Source organism: Watersipora subatra, chromosome 1 (genome assembly GCF_963576615.1).
Source record: "Watersipora subatra chromosome 1, tzWatSuba1.1, whole genome shotgun sequence".
Taxonomy (NCBI): domain Eukaryota; kingdom Metazoa; phylum Bryozoa; class Gymnolaemata; order Cheilostomatida; family Watersiporidae; genus Watersipora; species Watersipora subatra.
Genome location: NC_088708.1, coordinates 25974674 through 26001988, shown reverse-complemented (window position 1 = coordinate 26001988; position 27315 = coordinate 25974674). Strand labels below are relative to the sequence as shown.

General features: G+C 35.0%; 1 protein-coding gene across 4 annotated transcripts; it reads right to left on the bottom strand.

The window, feature by feature from the left end:
* Positions 1-26091, bottom strand: LOC137388904 (oxysterol-binding protein-related protein 11-like). Of its 4 annotated transcripts, none has more exons than XM_068075473.1 (20): positions 26000-26091; positions 25530-25578; positions 25313-25424; positions 24655-24784; positions 23059-23212; positions 22226-22258; positions 21769-21922; positions 20467-20547; positions 19828-19904; positions 18930-19036; positions 13846-13982; positions 11035-11120; positions 10820-10901; positions 9026-9164; positions 8308-8447; positions 7507-7638; positions 6598-6711; positions 6056-6217; positions 4857-4922; positions 1-318 (listed from the first exon to the last, which is right to left on the bottom strand). In XM_068075473.1, the coding sequence occupies exons 2-20, from the start codon at positions 25562-25564 to the stop codon at positions 277-279; spliced, it is 1983 nt and encodes a 660-aa protein (XP_067931574.1). In that variant the 5' UTR covers positions 25565-25578; positions 26000-26091; the 3' UTR covers positions 1-276. The 4 variants fall into 4 exon arrangements, with proteins under 4 accessions (XP_067931574.1, XP_067931584.1, XP_067931529.1 ...); XM_068075483.1 differs by lacking the exon at positions 1-318 and adding an exon at positions 1803-2321; XM_068075428.1 differs by lacking the exon at positions 1-318 and adding an exon at positions 4221-4605 and having other exon boundaries at positions 26000-26088.
* Between the last annotated feature and the right edge of the window lie 1224 nt (positions 26092-27315).

The following is a 27315-nucleotide window of genomic DNA, read 5'->3' as shown; positions in this document are numbered from 1 at the left end:
CTGGCGCAAAAGCTAAAGCTACTCTAGGCTTGAGGCCATTTCATCCATTCTTCGAACAAAGCAATGTCAGTTGCAGGATTTTAGTCAGACGTATACAACAGTTTTGGCCAGTTTTCTGCTCTTGGTGATGTAAACAACTATTGTGATCTCGTATTAGATAGTCAATAGGTTTTAAAGCTAAAGTTCACTGGGCTGATAAGGCGAGGAATGACAATGATGCCCTTAAATCCAGTGGAAACATCTGTTGATAAGAAATGCAAATTATATAGAGCCCATTTAGAGTTGTCTGCCTTTTGTTGAAACCATGCCAATAGCCATCTACAACAAAAACTTATAGCCTATGAATCTGTATATCTTTAGCTAGCTTGACTTTAGTATTCAGGTTGAATGAATCTGTAGATCTTAGCTTGACTTTGATATAGGTTGATTAAGATTGGGGATTGATAAAAGCACCCACAAGCTCATTGAGATTAAATGTTGTACAATGTTGCTAGGTTATTATAAAGGGCGCGTGACCATGTAGCATGGTTCAAGATGGCGCTCAAATTGTTTCACTGATAAATGACCTTGGTCATTCTAGGGATAGTATAATTCAGTGACTCTGACAGTTAGGTGCTCAGGAGTCAATCCCTGTATCTCATATTCACTCTGAAAACAGGACAAAACTTTCGCAGAAAACTTTGATTAGTTGACAGTGACTTTCATACACCATTTTGCCAAAATTACATTGGATAAATTGTCACTAGCTGCTAATATATATCCTCTAATTCTAAAGTTGACCAAAACTATTGCCCGCTCAACAATTATAATCTTTATGAGGTAAATTAAATGACTTTATCAAATGTAAAAAGAGGGGACAACTCTTACATATGAGTTCGGTCTACATTTTATCATCTCACTATTTTTGGCAGAGACCAATAAATTGCGATGAACAATCCAACGCTTATTGTGATGCCAGTTTTTAAATCCACCAGGGAATAGTTAAAACCATCTCACTTTATTCTGCTAAAACTATCAAAGTATGCTGAACCCAATGCCTTTTGTGGTACAATCTGCTGAACTTGTCAGGCAAGAGCTAAAGCCAACTTTTTATGCTATGCTGAACCAAATAGAGTGCGGTGTATTTACCACTATCTGAAATTACAACCTACTGAGGTAATAGAAGAGAGGTTAAATCAACTCAATTTTTTCTGATATCCAACAGAGTGCACTCTTACCAACACTACTTGAAAAATAAATTGATGGACCTAATTGGAGAAAAAGCATATTTGATTGGAAATAAGTCTTTATTTCAATTGGTTAGTTGCTGTTATAATGTATCAATGTGGGATTATTTTTTGATGATACCCAATAAATCAGCAAATACTTGAAGTGAGCGAGACTTAGTATAAGCCAAGTGTCGCTAAAGAGTGGCAGAGAGCCAAACAGCAACTGAATTAGAACAACTACATACTTCAGCACTATTTATAATCCAGATAAATTCATGTTTGAGTCTATGTAAGCCAAAGAGGGCTCGATGTCACACCAAGTAGAAGCTGAGTATAATTAGAATGCTGATTTCTGAATGATGGTGAAGTTAGTCGGGGTGATATTTGTGTTTGTGATATCAGATATCAGACAGAAACACTGGCAAGCATGTTGGTGGCTCTCATTGTAGAAATTTCCATTGGACGTACAAACAATGGTAAGCTCAGCATCGATCAGCGGTATGAAAAAATAGTGGTGATGTTTTGATGCATTCATTGGCAGTGACGAGTCTGAGCCAGAAGCAGCCCTTTTTTTTAAATAAATAAAAGCCTATGTCATTAGTTGACAGATTTTATATGTTGTTGTATAAAAGCATTAGCAAACATATATGCCAAAAGAAAATTACAAGAAATATACGCAATACTTCAATGAACAAAACACCTGATACATCAGAGGATCATCAAGAAAAATAATCATCATTCACTTTTTCCTAAGTAGATTAAAAACTTTCAGTGAAAGTAATCTATCAGAAAAAAGAGGTTTCAATTGGCCTGCCAGAAATACCACCAAAAGAAATTAGACCTCCACCAGACACAACCAAAATAACAGGAGTTAGTCATCATTTCCGATCAGTACACTCCCATAATGTCCTTAAGACAAGTTCACTCAAATCCTAACTATAACATGAAGAACAGAGCCTAAGCACCTAAACAACCGCTCACAGGCTAACATAGATATCTGTAAAAGAGAACAGCTCTAATGACTCAGCCTCTTTCTCTACCGCCTGCGAAGATTCTTTCTCATCCGTCTGTAGAGCCTCTTTCTCTATCATCTGCTGAGCCTCTGCTCCATCACTGCCAATGATCATTTTATTTCAGATGTTGAGTTTCTCTATGGACTTTCATGATTCTCGTTTGACTGTTGAGACTAACAGCTGTATAAGACTGAGCGAAAAAACATGGATGACCAATCGGGTAAGGGTGTAACTTTCACTAACTGTTTTTAACCTTTTGTCATTAATATTATTGTTTTATAATTATTTTAGTTAGGTATTTTAATTGTTGGACTTATAAAATAAAGAAGTATTTTCAATGGTAAATGTCAGTATTGCTTATAACAGCTGAATACCTTCACTAGTGCCTTAATCAGTACTGTGATTATCAAATTAGTTCACACAACCTCAGCAAAAGTGAACAAACTATACATAATAATGTCAGATGAGTTTCTGTTACCACTTTTATAACTGTCACCTTGCGATGAAAAAATGACCAATTGAGTTTACTACGGAAGCAGAGGACACATTATAAATCTGAACTTGATCTTTATTCACCACCTTATTCTATAATACGGCATTCATAGCCTATTGATAGTTGTCAAAACAATTATGGTATATTATGTTGTTTACCTTTTCTATATATTTATCACTATCGTTCAATTATTAGTTTGGTTATTAGTTGGTTAGACTGGAGACAAAGCAGAATAAATAAGTTTGATGAGTAAAATGAGTTGTTGGACTGTACAGGAACATTCATTACCTTACACAAAAACCTACTAACTCTTCAATGACAATGTTATTTTATGTATCCGCTAAATGTTAAGCCAATTATATTGCTCAAGTTAAAAAAGACTGTTTACTATTCTTACATCTATGCAAAAGTAAACAGAGTAGAACAACAGGTTTATTATGATTTGCAGCAATGTTTATGATAATATTTACTACAATAAGAGTCGTCTGTCCAAAGCCATGGTTGTAAGTTTGAAAAAAGTTGCATCATACGGGATTCGAACTTGTAAGATATAAAAGGTGTTGTCTTGTTTATCTTCAAACAGATTATAACATCTTTGCTGTGATTTAATGTTTATAAGCTTTTGTTGTGTCCCCAACTAGTTTCCTGAAAATGTATTTAAAGTCTAGCAGAAGTGTTAAAATAAAATATTAGGATGATAACATTGAATGTGTTATAGAATACCACTTTTTATGAGTTTTTATGCATTAGGAATGCTATTTCGTAATTAATTAATCAGTTCACAAGTTTCAAAGAAGAAAAATTTACAGCTAGTGCTATCTTAGGGTAACAGAAATGCAAGAGTTAGAAATAACAACCTGGAACAAAGTATAGCAGTAAATGAAAATATCAGTATACGATACTAAAAAGATCTCGAAAGGCTTATCTCATCTCTTAAACCTTGAATTGCAATGTTTATATGAGGGTCTATCATTTCTCTGCTCAGTTGTCTAATACATTATTTCTATTTGTTGCATGATTTGGCTCGTTTTGGATATCAACCATGTTTTGTATTAACTTAATTATTGGGATAGTCTAAATAGTACAAGTATAATCACTGTCATTAGCATACTAGATGTATAAGAACCACATACATGTAGATTACAGATGTATAGGCTATCTTTTCATGATCAACATTTGTTGAAACTTTTTTTTAATTAAGTTTGAAGGAAAATTCGCCAAAGAAATTTTGCCTTTTTTGCTGAAACTGCTTAGGTCTCACAGCCAGTGTGCTATTTAAATTTCTTTCAATGCTTGCTAAAGTAGTTGATTTGAAGATGCCACCTAAACAAAACCTTTAACCTAGTGCAACCTGATGATTATGGCTGTAGAATAACAAAGTTCCTCGACAACTGTATCTCAAGTGCTTTCAATAGAAATATCTGACAAGTTATTTCAAAGAATTCTAGATTAATGAAAACTAGGGTTATTCCACTGATAAGCTGAATGAGGCCAGAATAGTTCACACAGTTTTACAAAATACTTCATTTATTAAAAAAGCTCGTATAAATAAATCAATATGCACTCAAATGGAAATGTTACATGGCTCAACCAACTTTCACATCATTCCACAATGTTACATGGCTCAACCAACTTTCACATCATTCCACAATGTTACATGGCTCAACCAACTTTCACATCATTCCACAAGAAAATCGTAAATTGAGATACAAATATCAGAAATAAAATACATACATGTATATACAAGGCCAGTGGTTGATATTAATGTGTAACATAATGTAGCACGCACTAGCACCAATAAATGGAAAATATCAAAATATAACAGCATTTCTTGAGACTATGAAGAGGTTCGAAAAGTCCAGTTGCTGATGTCACCATCTCTTTGAAAATACTGCAACAAGTACTAGAAGTAAACATGAATGTATTGCGTAGCCAACAAGAACTACACATGCGCCAGCCACCACAGGCACATTTAACAAGACACAAACAAGCGGTAAAGCATGGTGTGAAAATACTGAGAAGACCTCCATAATAAACACTTACAAGGCTACCACTTTGCTACTCATGGAGTAAAATGAAGTAAATCGCGCTAGTAAATAGCGACTTTGAAGAACGCTTCTCATCCATTCAGTTTCAACTTACCCTTGTAGGAAATGACAATCCTTTCTCTTTTCGGTGTCGTTCTCCTTCTCGCTGTCGATTTTCCAGCTACAGACATAAACAACCGACATAAATTATAGCATATGAAAACCAGTTGAGCAAGGAAAGCTCAGAAAGGCAGGGAGCAAAGAACCCTCGTAATGTACGACCTGAAACTTGATGAAATCTTATCTTAACAACGTGTACAGCATTTTGAGCAATTTATATTTAAGCATTTGATGATTGCATCAACATATGCATTTTATAAACTGGTAACAAAATTGATTGACATCAATCAATTCTGGATAGTCACACATTAGTTAATAGTCATACCTTGACATATGAGTGCTTCAACATACGAGAAAATTAAGATACAAGCAAAATACTGAGCGAGTTACTGCCTTGAGATACGAGAAACTTTTAAGATATGATCATACAAGAGATATTTATTTTTATTTGAGATACAAGCATACGAGCCAGTTCTCGAAGGTCACTAAATGTGAGAGGCCTCTTTTGATAGTTGAATCTCTCGTCAAATTAGGACGAAGACAAAATTAAAGTAAGGTTTAGTAAAGTACTAAAATTTAGCTTTAAGTGTGTGTTTAGTGAGATTAATTCATTTATGTTAAATTTAATGTTTATGTTCATGTTACGTAGCGTCACAAAAGACTAGTGTACCGAACACATTGCTGTCAAGTATCTCTCCCACCACCGTTAGCCACTATGTCTGTCTTGACGGTAAGAACTCCGTACTGCACTGTATGTAGTAATGTTACATTTTATTGCAGATCAAATAGGTATTGTAAATTTTAAGGTAGGTACTACTGAATCACAACAATTAAAAACCCATTTTTCCATTGCAATATCCTGTTTTTAGACGTATTTTTCAATGTCATGGGAACGGATTAATTTATATTTAATTATTTTATAAAGTATTGTATCGAGATACAATCACGTTGACATACAAGCTCAGTCCCAGAACACATTGGGCTCATATGTCGAGGTATGATGGTGGTACGTAAAAGTAAACAGGTTAGTTTTAATAAAATTTCAATAAGTCATACATATAACCTATCTAATTTGTTATCTTGCTCGTTCAAAGTCTAGAAACATAGGAGTTATCTTCCATCATACGACACCAATTATCTATACTTTAATGAAAAATATTATTTGAAAGGAGACAACCATGGTAAACAGCTCACCAAGGTCTTATGCTCTGTCGCGGTGTTAATATCGTTGTGTCGGAGTGCATTGGTGACATGCTGCCAGAGCCGGCGGGATTCGTGTTCCCCTTGCTTAGCGATAGGACGTACTTTCTTCTTGTGTATTGGCAACATCTCAGTACTTATCACCTTTGTACCAGCCTACATCGATAATACTTGAAAGAATGGAATCAACATCAGCAATGATACGAACCTAGGAAAACAGAGATCAAAATGTCTAAAAGAATACTTGACTTATCTAGCTGATAGATAGCTAGAGACCACTTGAAATGTGTCTGAAAACAAGCATCGAAGGTTAATTGCCATAGAGTAATATTAGAAAGCAATAAACATATTGTTATGTGACTTTGAGCAGAAGGAAGAAATTCTACTTGCTATGCATATCTTCTCGGAAATTGTGGTGAGCAGGCGTGTAATACTAAGACTAACAAAGGAATTCGACATCAGATGAATGATTTGATTTAACCACAAAAACCGTATAACTGCAAAGTTGTAAGGAGCTGTAGCATTTAAAAACTTACAGCAGATGTGATGTCAATTTCTCCGTTCCATGTACCTCCCAATTTTGTGCATAAGGAACCATCCGGACGCTTTACCTCTCCACTTATCCTATTCAACTTTCCACCATAAAATGGCTGTAAAGCAACAACGCATTGTCATACATATGCTACTAACTAACAAATCACCACACAAGTCATAGTTGTGTGTACATAACAGCAGCATGAAAATAGTATTGTATAAAGGCAGCTTTATGTTTCACTGATTCATATACTTTGAGTTGTTTATTCATTCATAAAATGTTTTCATTTCCTGTATCCCATAATGCATGGCGTGTGCCTTTGTTCCCACACGGCTAGAGGTGTTGAGTTACAGATAAACTTGCACAAAATTTTACTAGATTTTATCAGAATGTATCAGCATTTTTCTATCATTTGCGATTGTTTTTGATGTTTGAGGCAAACAGACTGCCCGGATGTTTCAAGATTAAGATCGACAAAACTTGATCGCGGTGAAAAGGCTGAGATCAAGCAAGTGTGATTATGATGCTTATAGTTGCAAAGAGACCGACAGAATAGAGAGGCGTGACGCTGCAGCTCGAACGCAGGAGCTAATATCAACTATAGCAATGATAGAAATTAGTGATGTCATTTTGCACTTATGTCTCTTCTGAGCGTCTTAACAGCCACCAAGTTTGGGCACCTCTAATGTCGAAGCATCCTGGCAGTCAGATCACCTCAAACAGTAAAAACAATAGCAAGTGATAGGAAATTACAGATACTTTCTGATAGAATCTACTACAGTTTTGTGTAAAACGGTGGCATCCAATTCAAAGAAAATTAAAGCAAACTACAAAAAGTAGGTGATGCAAGTATGTTCTGAACGAGCATATTCATGTAAAAAATAGAATCACATGCGTCATGTGAAACTACCTTTGTATGGAACACAATAGATGATGAGAACCCTGACTTCTTGCATGTGATGGTGCACTTATCCCCTAGCTCAACCCATGGATATGTTAAGATGGAGCGAGCGTATGCACTCGGCAGCGTCATCACATACTCCTTGAAAAGATAAGATAAAAGCTTAACAAAATGGTAATATCGCTGAATTATTATGGCGGCTGAACAGTCCATCAAGTATGCATGTCTACCGCGAACTTATTACACATTGTCAAAAAACTGCCAAATTTTCAAGCAACATATAGTATTATATGCCTGTAATAAAATTAATATTGGCCGTTTATAATAACTGATCATCAAGACCGCGTAGTAAACCCATTCATATATGCGTTGACTTATTGATTATACCTATTTTTATACCTATTGATTACATAATCAGTACAAAAGCTGTAGAATACCAAAAAGGTACATTTAGTAAATATAAAACTTGGATTCATTAGCTTTGCTGTGAGAAGATGCTAATCAGAGACCTGCTGATAATTACACACACTGACTGACTAGTAAGATTAGATTGTTTACAGAGTACTAGCAGTGCCATAACAACCTGGGGCTACCTACTACCATTTACACAGGCCTATTTCCAACAGAACATTTAGAGAAGGAAACAAACATGACTATAAACAAATCACATACATGTATTCAAATAGCATCGAGTGTTGCGATAAGCGTATGGTGGTCAAACAGGGCAACATGAGACCTAAATGACTTCTATGTACCAAGCATTTACAGAACTAAAATTTTGAAGGGGAGTGCAATTCTACTGAAATGTACCTCATTGTATTCTGGAAGCACCAACTTCAGGTTACCAACCAAAGTGACCCCGATTGACATTCCCATGAACTTGGACTTTGTCCATAGAGAGCCTGTCAAACTGATCGCCTTTTGTGGGCATGTCACATGAAACGCTGACACTACAAATTATTAATCAAGTATGAGAAAGCAACTCCGGATATATCATGCAGTAGAATTACAAAATAAGAGAAAGACATAGCCGCTGTGTAAGATCTTGAGGCAGAGAAACAAAGTATTAGTTTTGTATATTTTATGTGTCAATAACTACCCTAAAGGCATATTTACACTCATTTCAAAATAGAAATTTTGCAGTCATATCTGTAAAAATTGTTATAAAAGTTGACGCTTTATTCACATATTCAGTCCAGCCTTTTGTAATGGTCGATTTGTTTACATTTGGCTTTCGTCAATAAAATTCATTACGCAACAGCCGATAATGATAAAAAATTAATGCTCTGCATATCAGTTTCCTTTAAGAATTTATTGTTTGGAGATAAATTGAGAACAAACAAAAAGGCTCATGCAATATGGTTAACAAATGAGAAACGCATCACCGATAGAAAGCCATCCCAATCCACTACCAGGAGATTGACTACAGTATATCACTGCGAGCTAGTTGATCCTGATTACATGTACAGTGAGAGCGACCATGTGACCAAACTTGAAAGCGCGTAAATGTAAAATTTTGTTTCTTCACCTGGAGGATGATGAGAGACTTGTTCCGCTGTATAGATCAGCTTGAAAGGGCCGGAGCTCGGTTCCTCAACTTCGATGTCCCATGAACAATGAAAGCTCTCTCCAATTATGGGATTGTATGGTTTTTTAGCCAAACTGCCCTGAAAAACAACATTAAAAATATATTTATAACCTGGGCAGCCCTAATGACTGTCATCCATTTTGGTTTCTGATGTCAGTGCAATGAGAAATACCCGATACACGTAAATGTGTTAAGGTTGACTGCAGTTGTCAACCTAACATAAGCACACGACGTGGAGGTGGAGGGAGGAATCTTCACGCACGTGGGTAGTTGTACCAATCGCAAACATCATAGCGCAAAGCCTCTTAAAAACCTTTGCAATAGCACAAAATATTATGTAGAAACATGGCAAGGTGATGTCTTGTGATGATAAAAGATGAAAGCCGTGTCTCCTATAATTCTGTGAATGTATTGGGAAAAACCTAAAAAGTACATTTTTCACCAAACCTACATGTAGGTCAAGCATGATCAAATTGAAGACAAAAGCAAATAGACTGACCTCATCAAACCAGAGCTTGTTCCCTAGCAATGGTCTCAAAAAAGCTATCAAATGATGAGCACCAATTCTATAAAGATAACTTCAAGTCTCATTGGCAAAGTCTGCACAAACAAAGGACAATAAAAAACTAATTTCTGATGACTAGTGTGAGATAACTTGTCCTGACAAACATGAGATGATACGAGTGGGAAGGGGCTTGTGCATTGCTGACAGACGATCTTGGCTTATTGATTGTGGACAGCAAATGATTGCGTGGGCGAGAGAACGCACGCCATTAACAGCAATTTAGCAGACTTTGACAACTTAGTCCTTCCTTTCTATCAAATCATTATATCACCATAAACTTTGAGAATAAATGAAAAATCAAATCAAATGTAGAATCTCTGGTATCTGATAAAATGATGTAAACCAGAGAGAGGTTGTTAAGGTCAGGTTTCCAGAACACGCCTGACTCTTTGTATCATATCATTAGCAGTATATCTAATCAATGCACCGTAAGTAATATTGCTAATAAATAAATTATTGAGACCACAAATCTATATTTTTACTGCGACAAACATAAATCATCATTAAAGTTAAGACTTGCGATATAACTGATAAACTTTGGTGTCAGCTACATGTAAACGTTGACTATCGAGTCATCAAACTCTGATTTGACCATTTTTATGAGAAATTAAAAGTTTCAAAAAGAAAAATATTTGAAAGCTTTACCGATATTAGCTGAGCTAATTGATAATAGTTATTATTGGATAACATAGATAATAGCTATTATTGGATAACATAGAGAATAGCTATAATTGGATAACATAGATAATAGCTATTATTAGATAACATAGATAATAGCAATTATTGGATAGTGCTAAAGGGACACAACACCAGAAATAGACCAGTTTTCAAATTTTCTGGACTTGAGCATTTTAAAACACACCCATTGTGAACCATCAGAAATGACCATGTTATTGATGATAAAAACTAAAAAAGCAGATTTTCTACATAGCTCAATCTAACACTTGATAAACAGTTGTCTGAATACATAAGCAAACCAAGCAGTGATTTTTACAACCCCAACTTATGCCAGTCGTCAATGTTCATAAACATATACGGCCAGTTCACCTTTCCTTACTGAACAGCACTTCTCCAAACAATCCAGATGCAATCTCAAAATATGAACAATATAACAAAATACTTTCGTATGATTTTATTCAAAAAACAAAAGATTACGTCATAGGTTATACCTTACGACTATGGTGGAATGAGGTCAAGTACCATTCAACGACTTGCAGCATGCGTGATTCAGGTGTGCTCATGTCGCTGACCCTACAACAATAGTTGGCAAACGCTATGGAAAAAAGAACAAAATTCAAAAGTGCAACAACAGCAAATACTACAATGAACAAAGAAACAAAATTAACCGAAAGTAACAAAATTGTATAAAACAATTAAAACTAACTTGATAAAGATGTCTGGGTGGGCCATACAGTCAGCAAACATCTCCAGAAGTGACCGCCGCTCCAAGATAAATGTAGGCAGCACCACCTAAAATACAAGCTCCTTTTCAACTACACGTATTTAATACATTTGTCTGAAATAGCCGACAAGTTTGAGACAAGTGGCTAGTTCGCATTGGTGTGCGAAATAAATTGGAACCCTTTCTTGAAAAACCAATTTTCATTTACAACATTGCTTCTGATTGTGAATTTAGTCAGTATATGTTATATACTGTTATATAGATTATATATTAAATTCATCCTCATTTCATTTTATTTCAAATATGTAAACCACACATCTGTAAAACTATGTTTTTGAATGATTATGTAGGCTAAATTCAGAGCATTTCATTTTTTAATGGTTGAAGACAACAACCGTACAAATATCATCACACCGCATACATTTTTATTAGCTTATTTCAAGTCATATACATGTCTGAGATAACCGAAAAGTTTGAGACAGGTATAGCCAGTTAGCATAGATATCTGTCCAGACATCTGACGCGCGTAATCATATTGGTAAAGTGAATACTACAGTATACTAAACGCAGTCAATCAAACATCCAGCCAACTCCGATAATTTCAAATTGGAAAACGCAATATAAAACTCCCATGGCACTGGGTGCCGCTGCCAGAGGACGATGAAATGACATGCCTTGCAGCAAGCAACTCAATACCTTTTGTATCGGTTGAATAAATTGGCATTTTACCTTCCACTGTACGGCAATATAGAAGTGATTTCTGCGAGCCATTCGCATTGAAAGCTTATTGATTATAGTTGTTACGCTGACTTTCTTTGCAGCGCTGTTGTTGCAGGGATCTTATATGCCCAGACCACACGACTTTATCAATTGTATTACCAACTTTTCTGAATGTAAAGATAGAATTTAAAATAAGGAGTAAAAGCATCCTTCATTGGTTGGAAAGTGATACTAGCATCAACTATTATTAAAATGACTGGTAAAACCGACACACGGCACCACGACTGCCAGGTTAACTATAGCATCCTACCATTAACGTAATTGGCATATAGAGTTTATACCATGTATTTGGGACCATAAGTCATGTTTAATAATCCACCCTTGGCTGGATGACACTGAGACTGTCACCACAAACTGCTAAACTCTTACATGTTTTATCTAAACCTGAGCTTTTACCTATTAACCCACATTGCATTAGAAGAATCATGAAAATACCAAATATCTTCTTGCCATGAAGGCTTTTTATCATTATAAGACGATACGATATTTAACCCAAGTGTCAATGTGCAGCAACTCGAGTTTAAAATAATGTTGGAACTCCCACTACGTTAGACAAAATGAAACTCAGGCTAATAGAACAAACAAGGTATAAGTTTTGTTTAATACACACAAAAGAAGGACAACTGAAATGGCGGTCATGAACAGGTCAGGTGGTGTAATTTAACGGCTAGCATACTGAGCTGGTCGCTACCATCCAGACACTAGTATCAAAATCTTATTTCCTAACAAATGTAAACCTCCTGCACATGAAAGACTTATAATTTCCTGCGTAGTCGTTGTATTGCGCCTGGATGTATAACCAAATGGCGCCATTAACAAACAATGTACTGAGTATCATAAAATCTACACAATCCACTACACATGAAGCGTGAGAGCATGACCACGTATGCGCTTGTTTGCCTACATTAAGCAGCCATTAAATATTTATCACGCTGGACAATAATAAACAAGCCGCACACATGCATGAAAGAGTTGATGAAAAAGCAAAGATGTACCTAACAGCTACTGACTGGCTATCAACATAAATAATGATGTAAACAGACTTTTTTTTAAACAATGTGGCATTGCATGACAATTTCAACAATGCCAGGTCAATGGACTTGATTTTGACAGAACAGGACCAAGTATTTTGAACAAGTAAAGATGTATTGACAGGTCAGAGAGCCCCATGCTACTGCCAATAAAAAGCATCGTTCAAATAGCTCAGAAACTTGGCTCTCTTAAAACTAGTCTGCATTTGAAAATTGCAACCATATTTTTAAAAATTAATTTCAACTGTGTTTTCATGGCAATTTTTTAAAAATACTGAGATATCATGGGACCCGAGAAATGAAGTAGACTTTATGTCTACAAATAACATGGTTGATGGCAGCCAAGACCGCTGTCAAGCGCTCTTTATCAGAGAGATATGATGTTAAGATTATACATTATACCATAAATATCTATGCCACTGTCGGAATAGGTTAATAACAAGCTAAATAAGAACAGCCCGTCATAAATATATGGACATTGTCCAACTTTGGAACATTAGTATGTAGAGATTGTTGCGATGAAATCCTAATCTTTTCAGAGAAATTGCGCATCGGGCAAGATGAAAATTGTAAGATAATTAGACAACTGTACCTAGCAATCATGGAAAAACAAAAATAATGTTTGTAAAGACAATACCGATCTTTACTGCTACCTAGGCAACAGATATTGATAGATATGTTGTCTCGGTCTACTGAACTAGTATAGAGAGTGTAGTGCCTGCGATGTCTCCAGTATCATAACTACTCATGGGTCAATTAAGGCAGGCATCAAAGCTTAACATTTTATGGTATGCTCACTAATCACGTAAAGCTAATATAGAAAAGAGAAATTATCTTACACACATGTCTAATTATATGCTGAAAAGGTGCACAACCTAGTAAAAGAAGTTGGAATATTGAAGTGCTCCTGATGCATTTTTAAGAGTCCCCCATACCCCAAAGTCCCCCCCATACCGGATAGCAATTGGCAGCAAACAATTACCCGTGTTAGATCCATGCCAAGTTTGAGCTGAGAGAGCAGATGTAAAATAACCGTCTTGTGCTTTTCGATCTCACCAAGATCCTTCTCCTCCCCGAGATCGCCATCCGCTTCCTCTTCATCATGGTTGATGGACGGAACTGCAACGACCAGCATAGTCACAGTATGTCGCCTCACTTGAAGAAAATATGCGAGTCGTGTGTATTCATCGGCTGGAACGGAAGTTCAGTGCGCTGCCGAGAGAAGCAATAGTGCAAACATTTAATGCGCTCGACGAGACAACAAGCTGTGTGTGTGGATAAGTTCACCAACAACACATCAGGAGATAAAAATCAATAATTCATGCGTTGGAGAACCTCACCATTATAAAAATGAGAGAATATCTGAGATCGATAAAGGCTGATGAATTATGCAGACGTCATAGGCATGCATGCGGTGCAATAATAGTCAATTGGCAAGAGACAAGATTGATGCAATTCCCGAAAGGGCAAGACGCAAAGGCTCTGTGGAATGTGTAAATTGTGCACTAATGATGGCTAGTACGGTCAAAAGGTGAAATGAAAGATACGGAGGTTACGGAACGCAATTATTTTATTTCATTAGCAAACCACCTAGCCCATTGACCTCGAAAAATCCTTGCGGATATGACAAACATCCTACAAAAACAAAATCAATTAATTGTGCTATGCTGTCTGAAATATTCCGAAAATTTCACGATGTAATAAACGTTACATAAAATGAATCGCCAGAGTAAACTTCAAAGCTTAAATAAGCAGCAGATTCAGTGCAAAATATTGAAAAGACAACTAAACAATGGCATACGTTGAAAGAGGGGAATGACTCCAAATTGGTAGACAGTAGAGACAATACCAAATAAATATTGGAGACTGACATGAAAACTACAGAAACACCAGAGATTACATTGAAACAGACGGTTTTTAAAGTAATGACAGTATTCACTATAACAAGAGCCAGGTCCATACATCTGTCTGTCCGTCCAAAGCAACGGTTGGAAGTTAGAAAAAAACATTGCATCATACGGGGTTTGAACCGACTCTCTACCACCGGCACCAATAAAACGTCTTACTGCATTTTGTAATAATTGTGCAGTTAATTATTACATCTGGTAATCTTCCATAGCACACTAGACTGCCAGTATACCATTAGTAATAAATAATTGGACATTAATGAAATTCAAATTTTCAATTATAAATATATTTATAATGAAAAAGGGAAATTGACTGCTTTAGCCAGAAGCCCCAACCTGAAGCGGTTATGGCTTAAAGTTAATCTAGAAGCGTAACTTTATTCAAAGAGTGATGTGAAAAAGGGTTTTAGCTTAATTGTTGAGCCTACGGGTTGCAAAGAAAGACAACTCTATAAGTATAATGTCAGGCCTTTCCGCCAACATTATAGTCCCTTTAGCAGTGCAATATCAGTTTAAGCAACACTACGCGAACAAAAACAAGACTAATTTAATTACAAGTGGCAGCAGAAAACCTACAAACCTCGGACTTATGTGCACCAACAACAATATGTGCAGACATTCTTCACAGCTAAATATTTATGATCCTACTGTCAAGGGATCAAATACTTCCTTTGTACACTGCATCCAGTACATTGTTTATGTACACTGCATCCCTTACATTGTTTATGTACACTGCATCCTTTACATTGTTTATGCCACTTCGTTTAATTATAAATAGTTCATTGTCTACACTGGCTGAAGATGGTCATTTGCAGTCATACCTTGACATAACAGCTTAATGCATTCAGGGACTGAGCTCATATGTCCATTTGTTTGCATCTCAAACCCTCCATATTTTAAAATAAAAAAACTAAATACAAATTAATCCGTTCCTATCCACGGAAAACCCTCCTCAAATGGCATTTTACAACAGTAAAACCCTGTTTTCAATAGTTCTAATTCAACACCTATGCCCACAAAGTAACAAATACATATCTAGTAGATATGATCTGCAATAAAATGTAACATTACTATGTATAATACTACATAGAGTTTTTGCCGCCGAGACGGACAGTAGGCCTACCGGCTAACAGGGGTGTGAGAGAGACTTCATAGCAACACATTCAGTACGCTACACTTGTGACGCTACGTAACATGACATAAACATTAAACTTAACTTCAATGAATTTAGCTTACTATACACACATTTAAAAATATGTTTTTAACTTACACTAACCTAATTCTAACTTGATTATCATTTTTGTTTTTATGCTTTTTACTGTCTCCCGATTTGACTCTTTCCGCCTTGCTTTTTGACTCCGCTTTCACATCCATTTTTAGCCAGCCTTTCCAAAACTGTTTCAAACTGATCCGACAAAAAAGGCTGAGTGATGCTGCGCTTGCAAACGACCTCTGGAATACTCAGTCACTGAGAATCAGAGCCACCGAGTTGTATCGAGAACCATCCTGTGAGCTCATTTCTCAAACTTGTCTCGCACCTCGAGGCAAAACTTGCTCGGAATTTACCACGTATCTCAAATGTCTCACCTGTTGGGACACTCGTATGCCGATGTACAGCTGACATACCACCGGTCTATACTACGATAACACACATCAATTACATGTAAGTCAGAATAAACACTGGCAAGAAAGCTTTAACTTGCATTTTTCCATTGCTGTTTAACAAGAGACTTTCCCTTAATATATTAAACTACTACCCGACAACAATCTGTACGCCACATTTAAATTGCATGAAAATTAAATACAAAGAGAAAATAACTACTAAAGGATTTACCATGATTTGAAAGCAGATTTCATAAGCGCATTAATATATTTATTTATATTTAGCAAGATCAGAAGGGAATGCATATTAGGAATAATCTAACTATGTGTAAATGCACTGCATTACATGTAGTTTGTAGACAGTAATCTATGGTGAACAAGTGCAGGATACAATATATATATATACATACATATATATATATATATATATATATACTACTGAAAGCACGGCATTGTCCAGGTAATAAAAGTCTTTGCACGGAAAACTGATTTTTGTTTAACATATAACAACAGTTATCATTCTAACTTTTCAACTTTGTATGATGAGAAAACTGTTTTGTGCAGTTGAAATGAATTCAGAGAAAAAATAAAACAACTGTAAAGGTTTTCAAACATCGTCAAACAACTGTAACTTTCAAACTTCATATCATGAGGAAAATGTTTTGTGCAGGTCAAATAAGTTTAGAAACAAAAGTAAACATTACAAAAGTGTTTAAATGTAAAATAATTAGCAAGTAATAGTTAAATAAAATCTGTTTTGCTATGATTACAATAAAATATGATTTGGTAATGATACAATTAATACCAACTGAGAAAACAAAATAAAAATCCTAAATATTTTGAATTAATAATAACAATTCATGCATAGAAGTGTGTGTATAAAAAAGGTTACTGTTCCACCAGAGGCTATCCATCAAAACTTTGAATACGACGATACTGGTACAAATGTAAAAATGAGATATCGGACTGTCTGGTACTTTGTCTGCCCAAACGGAGAGAGAATGTAGAGGCTATTCCTACTCGTGATAATACAATTGTAATGCCCTTTACCAATTTAGCAATTGAACCTTAAGAAAAACCAGAAATACAAGTTCATGAAAACACAAAAAAAACATCGTGATTTACAGAGATAATAGAGTTTCAATTAACACGCCATTTAGTGTGTGAAATCGGGAAAAGGGAATATGATGTGTGATAAAAGTAATAGAGTTCAATTCAAGACTTGCGGGTCGAATCTTGCGGTTGCGAGCGGTCAATTTCTACATTTTTATAGCTAGACATACCGAAGGACATACGAAAATACACACATACAAACTTTGAGATTTATATACATTGTAAATATATGTATATATATATAGTAATTACAAAGAACAGAAATTATACAAAATGACTAAATCTATCGTTTTTTTGAACGTCATCAAGTCGTTTGCACATGCGCTCGTTCATGAAAAAAGCAGCCATATTTGTAGAAAATGATGGGTTTTCTTTTATTTAATAGTACCTTTAGGTGTTGTTTTGGTACTATAATAAAAAATTGCAAACAAAAGCATCGTTTACAAAAATTCATTACAAAAGCTTCGTGTTTTTAATGATAAAATTGTCTATAAAGATGGCCGACAACGATAAAATGACATCACGAAAAAATGAAGGATTGGTTAAAATAACCAACTACAGTAGATGCTCCTATAACTTATACCTTCTATAACGATACAAAGATTTTGCTTCGTACTACATAAAAAATACCATATAACGTAAAGTGTCAAGTAGGGCAACTTCTCAAATTCGATTTGAATAGTAACATATATCGCCTCACTTATGATAAAAAACGATATACATATAGTATTATATCTATTAATGCAGGTGTTACAGCATTGGTCTACCAATCTGAATGTCACGAGGTGGAAGTATCACCGAAATTGATCTTTTACCCTAACCTTGGCCCCTAAATACAGATAGACGACGAACAGGTAGACACCGCTTTTTATAATAAAATATGTTTTTGTTCTGCTTTATTGTAGACGTATAAAATATTTGTTATTAGTTTTACTTACTAGAATAAACTTCGCTGTCTAGAAAAAATAAACAAATCGTTGTCAATGGGCGTCGAATATGTGCCTTCCCCATCAACTTATTGCAAAATTACCGCAATCTTTGTCTATAAAACCAGTGAAATGGGCCAGAAAAATGAGACAAGTTGTCGATACAAACTAATAATATTACACTTACAATACAGCCAACAAATTATCAAGTTAAGTCTAGTTTTTCCTTTTTGTAAGGCCAAAGGGGTGAGTCTGAAAATATCTTGGAACAGATTAGACAATTTACATGTATTTAACTGTTCGTATAAAATAAAACCCCTACACCGTAAACATTCCTGGAACGGATTATTTATGTTATAGGAGCACCCACGGCACAGGGTTAACTGTTAGCACATAAATCATGACATAAGGAAAATATATCGTAATATCTGTCATATTTGAGTGAACTTTCATCAGTCAACGCGTGGCAATGTCAGGCGGCGGACTCACAGTATGGAGAGAATGTAATATGCACTGACCTGGGTATGACTGAGTAAATCCAATCTCATTCTGAATAGTTAGTCGCCTTGTTGACTGCTCCAAGAGAGAAGTTACGCTGGCATCACCAGAGTTTAAACTTTTTCCTCTAAATGAGAGGTGAGAGTGGGAAAAAGTGCTCAAATACACTGTTATAAGCAGTGATACAGACAACAAAATGGCAGAAACAAACAAGAAGAAGGATTGAAGTACTGTATAAATGCTGTGACTTATACAATGAGGCTTCATGACAAGAAGAACCAAAAATTAACTGCTTCAACACGAACTCTTAAAGATGATTTTACACAACATTTTTGTGGATTTTATCAGAAAATATCAGGATTTTTCTATCATTTGCTATTGTTTTGTACGTTTGAGGTGATCAACTGCTAGGATGTTTCAAGATTAAACTCGATAGATCAAGCGAAAGCGTGATTGATTATGATGTCCATAATTGCAAAGAGGCAGACAAAATAGAGACGAGTAACGCTTCAACTTGAACGCAATAGCCAATATTAACTATAGCAACAATAACGACTAGTGACATCATTTCGTATGTATTTTTCTTGTGAACGTTTTAATCGCGATCAAATTATATCAATTTTAATCTAAAATCATCCTGGCAATCAGATCACCTCAAACATAAAAAAAAAACAATCACAAATGGTAGAAAAATACCGATACTTTCTGAAGAAATTTACAATAAATTTGTGTAAGTTTATCTTTAAAGATTCATAACTTATTTTGAGCCACAACTGTCATATCCTCACTGATAAAAGATGAGCTGGCAACTAAGGGAAACATAGTTGTATCAATGGCAAGATAGATTTTACAAAAATATGCAGCCATAAATATTATGAGAAAACAACTCCTAATTAAATATTGGCATAAAATACCTACTTTACACTCTGTATCCACTCAACTTTAGCGCCGTGCTGCAAGTGAGTCTTATTAAAATTTTGCCGCGAGAGAGCCGCCTAAAATGTACAACCACTATTCAATGGGCACATTTCATCGCTACAATAATGACTACATGCGCGTACAGATAAACAGCCAGGTTGTTCGTATGAACATGATAAATTCATAGCTGATGTAATAAAGATAACTGTGTTGAGCTAATGAAGCGCAATTAATTTTCTAACGCCCTTAGCTGGCTTCGGCAAAACACAACTCTTATTATAATAAAAAGTAAAATAATACTTCAAGTTTGATTAAAAATAAATTTTTTATGCAAAATATTTTTTATTACCCATACAACGCCGGGCATTCAGTAGTTACTAAGATGACATAATAAAGATAATCATGTTGCTTCTGTGAACATGATAAATCCATAATTGATATAATAAAGATAGCTAGCCAAGCTATTTCAAGGCTTGACACAATCCTATAAATCTATAAATCATAAAGAAATACTAAGTGACACTCCAGCATTAGCAGGTAGTTGAATGTGACAAAGTAGCTAATTTGATCAAGCTGGCAGTGGAAATTGGCAAACAAATTACTGTTGATTAAGAAATAGAAAGTTGAGATTAAACTCACATGCTGTTTTTCTAATATTGAAAAGCATGTTTCCAAACAAGCCAGGGTCGCCCTTGAGCAGGCCTTCAGCAACAGCATATCCTGTATGAATGTGAGTCGCACCATGAATAAAATATAACAAACTCTTAGCCAATCAAAACAATTTCTAATTCATCTGTGCCAACTAGCAGTTCCAAAGAGAAGGGCTGCTGGGTTTTTTTTTATCAAATTGAGCCTGCATTATGTAGGCAAAAGCATGTGGAGTGAAAAATAATAATTAACCAGGACAAAAATCAGATTTTTGTAGTCTTAATAAGCTCAAGGGAACACGAGAGATCAATTGTGTGAGCAAGCAATAGGAAGAATAGTGCTCGCTAAAAAGCAGTGATTGGATACCCAATGAATAGTAGGAGAATGCAACTGGCCACTGCTACTCCAGTTGCATTCTTTCTTTTCAGTCTGTGTGCCATCTTTACAACAAATCATCAGAATAAATACAGCCCTGACAAAGTAAATCTTCCTACCACATTACGTTTTTATTTGCTCCTAGCTTAATTCCTAGCTTATTGTACACTCACAGACGACTTCCTTCAAATATATTAGTTAGAACCATTAATCATATTGCATACTTTTATTAGCGGAGAAATTTATATCTTTGATTGTCACGTTTAACAAGATATATTAGAATCACAGCTATCTTTGACAACTGAATCATGTCTTGGCTGTCAATACCATACAAATGTCAAGAGACCTAACTTGAGACTAGGTCAATGGTGTAATAAATTTCTCTCTTGAGGTAAGATTCGATGTTAACTACTTATTCCAAGCAATAAATTCTCAATTCTAGTATAAAAAGGCTAGTTGTACAAATTCTACGCTTGGTTTGTTGCAATAATGTGAAAAACTGATAGAAGCCATCTAAGGAAATAACTTTTATCAAACAAGAGGTCCACAATGAGTGCACTGATCTAAAGGTTTAGCCTAATAATTCCTTTACTGCTGTCAACAAATACACCATGCTACATGTAAATAAGCTGAAGTTTCAATGAAGCATTCAACACGCTGCGAAGATTCTGTCAAAAACCAACTAGTATATAAATCATAATGAATCCTATATAGAGATTGTGTATTGATATGCTTCTGGGCTTCCACCAATCTCTCTTAAAAATAATACAAGCAGCTGAAAAGAATTTATCACATGAACCAGCGACATAAAAAAGAGTTTAACTAGTTGAAACAAAAATAATTTTTGCAAAAAACAAAGGATTGGAAATTTAAGATTCCATGCTTCCCAAATGCCGAAACGAATAACAAATATACAACCTGATCTAATGCATTAATGTGAGATCCCTGTATCGGAAGACCATCAACTCTTTCAATGAGATCTTCCTCTAAACTGTACATCTCTTGAATATATTCTTTGACCTCTACGAGTGCCGAGTTTTCTTCAGGAGTGCTTACAGAGCGACTCAGAGCCCTAATGATGAAACAGACTAACTGTCACAGTCATTAAAGCTTGAGAACTTCATTAACTCACACGAGACGCACTGATCCACTGATCGACACGAGACAAGAAACATGAAGGCAACGGAACATAAACTGCAAACAGCAGCCATTAAATAATAAATACATGCAAATAATGAATAAGAAAATGTGATAGCGGGCTCAAGAGCTGTTTATCATCAAGACAGATTGCTGATAGCATATCATGCCAGTGCTGAAACAAAATGATGAGGCAGATTTGTAGTTGAGCCTCTCATGCATAGAATGAAGCGAATACCTGTTATTCTTCAGAGGTTTAAGCAGAGACGTTCTATAAAATACAACCCACTGTCATACTTCCGCAGCGCGAGTAAAATAATAACAACAACGCCTGCTATTGTTACATAGGTAATGACAATAGAGTATAGAAATGCAATAGAGTGGTTGTAACTCCCACATGCATGCAGCGGACTATGTCATGAGTGTTTACCAAAGCCAACAACATTTAGATACAACAGTACATGTGATGCTCATATAACATAATATGTCTAGTTTGAACAGAACTTGCTCCTGATTGAGAATTGATTATCACAAAATTCTATTATAAGAAACATGTAATCTACTTTGTGCACCTACGGAACTCCTATTTCAGGTTTCATTGGCGTAGAAGCAGAACATGTTATTTATAAAATACATAGTAATTGTGTACAATTAGTCCCTATGATTTCTTCTCCGCTAATCAGAAATGTTAAGACAGTCTTTTGTTTTAGAGAGAAGTAGAAGCGAATCAGCTATCACATGGTGAATGAACTGTTTAACATTGGTATTTATATCGTTTAACTTCAATTCACTTGCAAACCGAATAAAAAATTATTTAAACAGTAAAATCTCGAACAAATAATTAAAGCACTGTAGCACATTATATTTAACTTGACCAGCTTCACTACATAACCCGAATTGAACTCAAACAAGAACTATGTCTATAACAATAAAACAAGCGGAAGCCAACCTGTAACTCATTTACTAATTTTTGCTGTACTTTCTGGCTGACAATACATGTAGACTAAATAATTTCTTTTTAGAAATGACAACTCCAAACTGCATAATAAATTAAGCCCATAGAGAACTCACTTATGATGGGGTAATGGACCATCACCCCATGCATGGCCAGTCGACCCCCGTGCCAACTCGGTAGAGCTGGCTGTGCTAGATCTCCTTGAAGTTGCAAGTTGTATTACATGCATGATATGTGATACCCAGATCTGCCTCCATTTGCTGCTCTCAGCTGTTAAGTAAGATAGGTACATAGATTAGTGCATGTGCATGCTAGTTCAACATGTTGCTGAAAATGCTGAATGTACACTGAAAATAAAGGTGACCTACTGTATGGAACCTTGGAATAAGAACAAATAGTAATAAAATTAAAATGGTTCTGTAATTTTCAAGTGGCGATTGACCCATGAATTTTATGATGCTCTTGAATGAGCAAGTGTGCAAATCGTAACTTCACACATTTTAAAAAAATACATCATTTGTCATGCCAATGTAGGTATATTCAGTTGGTAAAGTTTTATTACTTAATGGTTAGCGTCACGAGTGGCATGACCTATACAATATGCTATATTGGGTTCCACTTTACATTTAGAATAACGCTTACACGAGATCAACAAAGGATACAAACACTAAACAATTGTATCGAATGATCAAAGTGAGGCATCAAACCACACTGTAAAAAGAAACACATTAAGAATACCTTATAATAATGTTTGATGATATAACCACACTCAGAGCAGACAAGCTCACCCTCCTACGACGCAAGCACATATTCAAACATAATGGTTATGTCAATTCTGATAGTGTCTTACATACTACCAACTTGATTTTTCACAATTGAAATTTTATACAAATGGATGATTGATAACTTGACATTTTCATCTCGCTATCGCTGTGATGTATACAAATGTACATACATACATGTACATACATGTATGTACATGTACATACATGTATGCCTACCATTTATAATTCTCATAAAACACGGACAAAGCTTGTCTAAATTGTAAACTTACATAATTTAGTGCAAAGAAAATGGGTTGGAAATGGCAAAATTTTTGATAGAGCACAAAACTTACACTGGTTTCACCAAGCAAACTTATATTTAGTCCATTGTTTGTCTTTACCCAAATTGCATTTGCTAGTAGTATCCAATATTCCCCATGATGTTAAATATTGACCCTTTAAAGTCAAAGTGCTTGCCGTACTCTATTATAGATATAATCAAAACAATCATTGACTGAGAAAATCTGACAAAAGGCCTTTTCAAATCCACTGAGCATATCCCTCGCGTATGTGTTAAGCCATAGCCGAGGAGCATGTGGATAGGGTCTACGAAGTGAGCTATCATTGAGAATATATAAATAAATATAACTATATATATAAATATAAATACTTGTAAGTATTAAAATAAAAACTATTTTCCACATGCTGTTTTCGGTAGCAAGCGATTTACATGAAAATTCATTTATCGATTAAAGAATGACCCTTTTAGCATGTATCAAACGCGTATTCTATATGGCAAGCCAATTAAGATCACAGATTACACTTTTCAATGTATGTCGAAGGCATGAACTCATTGTCAGACTGTCAGCAGCCTCTGCAACTCATCATATATCACGGGAATTACTGTAACTCTGCCACAAGTGTGACAGCAACCTAGACATAACATACCTCGAAGTCTGAAAACTTCTCCATTTGCTGGGTGAACTGTAAATGTAACTGAGTCATCTTCAGAAGGAGCAACTATTGCGCCAACCAAACTGATCCCACCTCTTGGCTTCTGTTTAGCTTGCTCTTCTTTCTGCATATAACAAAAAGTAACAGTTCATTATAGCAACTGCTTTGGAACAAACACACATTTGAAAAAAAACTCCCAGCTAGTTAAGAATCGTCAAATATGTAAGCTGGAGTAATGAATCAAAATTACTGGTAAACATAATGACAAGTGCTGCCACAACTAAAATTAAACTTATATAATATTAATACATGCTATATATATATTATATATATATTGGTATATATTATATATTTTAATATTATATTGATACAATATAATATTAGTTTTATTTTAAATTCTTTGTGAATGGCTTAGACTTGTTCCAATATTAGAATATATATATATACATCTAAAGTATGTGATTTATTAACTAAAAGCTTGGCTTTGCAGCAGTTTCCATGATGTTTTTTACAATCACTTGTACTAATTCATAAGCTATATTACCCCAAATCCTCATTGATTACCACAATCGGTTCTTGGTAAACATGAAATAGTCTGTATAGAAAAAAATTAATTGAATGATGAAAGTTGTATGAAAAAGTATTTACCAACCTCTTGCATGTAGTATTCCAAACGAACATGATTTGGATTAAGGAGGAACCACCTAAATTGCCAGCCTTTCACTACATTGGTATACTTCGACAGCTGGCCACTGAGTGGCTTGCTACAATAAAAAATAATAAAGAAACCAACCATTCTGGCAGCGTGTCATTTGTTACATACAAGTTGACCAAAGTTTGATGTAAAAAATTGAGTATGGTTCACATACCTTGGGTCATTCTCTTCATGTTCATGATGCATCATTATATAGTGGGTGACTGAAACCAAAATCGTAGCATACAGTCTAACAGACTAATATTTATTTACACACAATATAAACAATATTGTGTGTAAATAAATAGAATTATTTTCGTTCAATAGAATTATCTTCGGTTAACAGAAGATCTCAAGATTTGTTCATGAAGTTTTTAAAGAGGTTCAATTTTGAATAACAACCAACGTGATATTAAGAATTATATATATTTTTGTGTATTTCCAAAACATTCAATTTTTCTCAAGACTTTTTACCAATCAAATATTATGTTTTTATTAAGTACAGCTACGCATATGCAATAATTAGGAAGTGCATAAGAATACGTGCAAAATTAATGCATTATTTGTTCCGTTGAGCTCAACATATCGTTCTGAATATCAATGAAATTAAGGTTTGTCTTTGGTAATAAAGTAATTTACCCTTACACTAACAACAACCCATTTCTTTACGAATAATCAGTAAAAAGCGGAGGCACTACCTGTTTATTCAGGTTAATGCATAATACTCTACGAAAGTTATGAAGAAAAAAGGGAAACTTGCTTAGAGTACTATTTCCGGCAAAACATATCTTCGGGGAAACTTACGTTGCTTAAATATTTATACTATATGTAACTTTATTGGACATATAACACAACTTAAGCATTACCGTATATCGCGAAAATGCTTCACCGGTATTTCTTCCTATCGCAAAACAGCGTGATAATGATTGTAACTGCTATGAATCTTATAATGACATCATGTGTTTAGCGAAAAATGTCAATTAGGAATATTCTAGCCGGTCTAATAACTTTCAAAAGCTTATATATAAGCACAACGAACATAATTCTGAAAATGCATCTTTTGCATCACCCTAAAAAATGAATGGTCTGTCGCACCTCTCTGAGCACTTTTGCTTTGTTTGATCAGTAGACTTTTGGGCATGCTTATTTTTATGTATAGACAGTATAGTTTATCTAAAAAACGTAGGTGTCGGTGTCTCTGCGCTGTGTGAATTAATGAAAAAGCCATACCAGTAGCATAGCGTGGCTCTGTAGAAAGTACCCACTGTTACTGGGAATAAAAAAGAATGATGTGATTTTAAAACGTTTTTTAAATTAAATTTTTTTATTATTTAGATACACAATACATGTTTCTATTTCAATCATAACTTATTTTAGAAGAAACACATTTTTTCATTCAAGCCATCGTGTTGACTGTATTGCTTGTTTTTCTTTTGTTGAATGTACTAGTTGTTTTCCTTTTTGCGTAAAACAGATTTTTGAATTCTTTAGCTGCAGAACAGCCAGCATTAAAGTGATCATGTGAAAAGTAAGATAGTACAAAACAGGGTTGGCTCGGTTTAAACCAATGGTTTAAACCGAGTGGTTTAAACCAGCCCGAAAAAAACCGGTTTTTATGGTTTTTTCATTAATTTTTGTGTAAAAAACATAATATTTTAAGCTTTTAGTGGTTCATGTGCAGTAGAAATGCAATTACAATGTATATGTAATTATCAGCTGTGGAAGTTTATTTATTTTGATGGCAGAGCTCAAGTTGAAACTACATGAAATCCTAGCACAACAATGAATTAGTGGATTTCATTTTCAATTGGTTTTATCAAGTGTCATGATGATCTCTTTACTGATGAAATATAAAAACCATGTGAAATATACTAATCCAATCATCGTCTCTAATAATGAATGAATACTTTCTCAAGTCTGGCCAGTGAGAAAGGATTACTTATAATTAGAAATTAAAACAA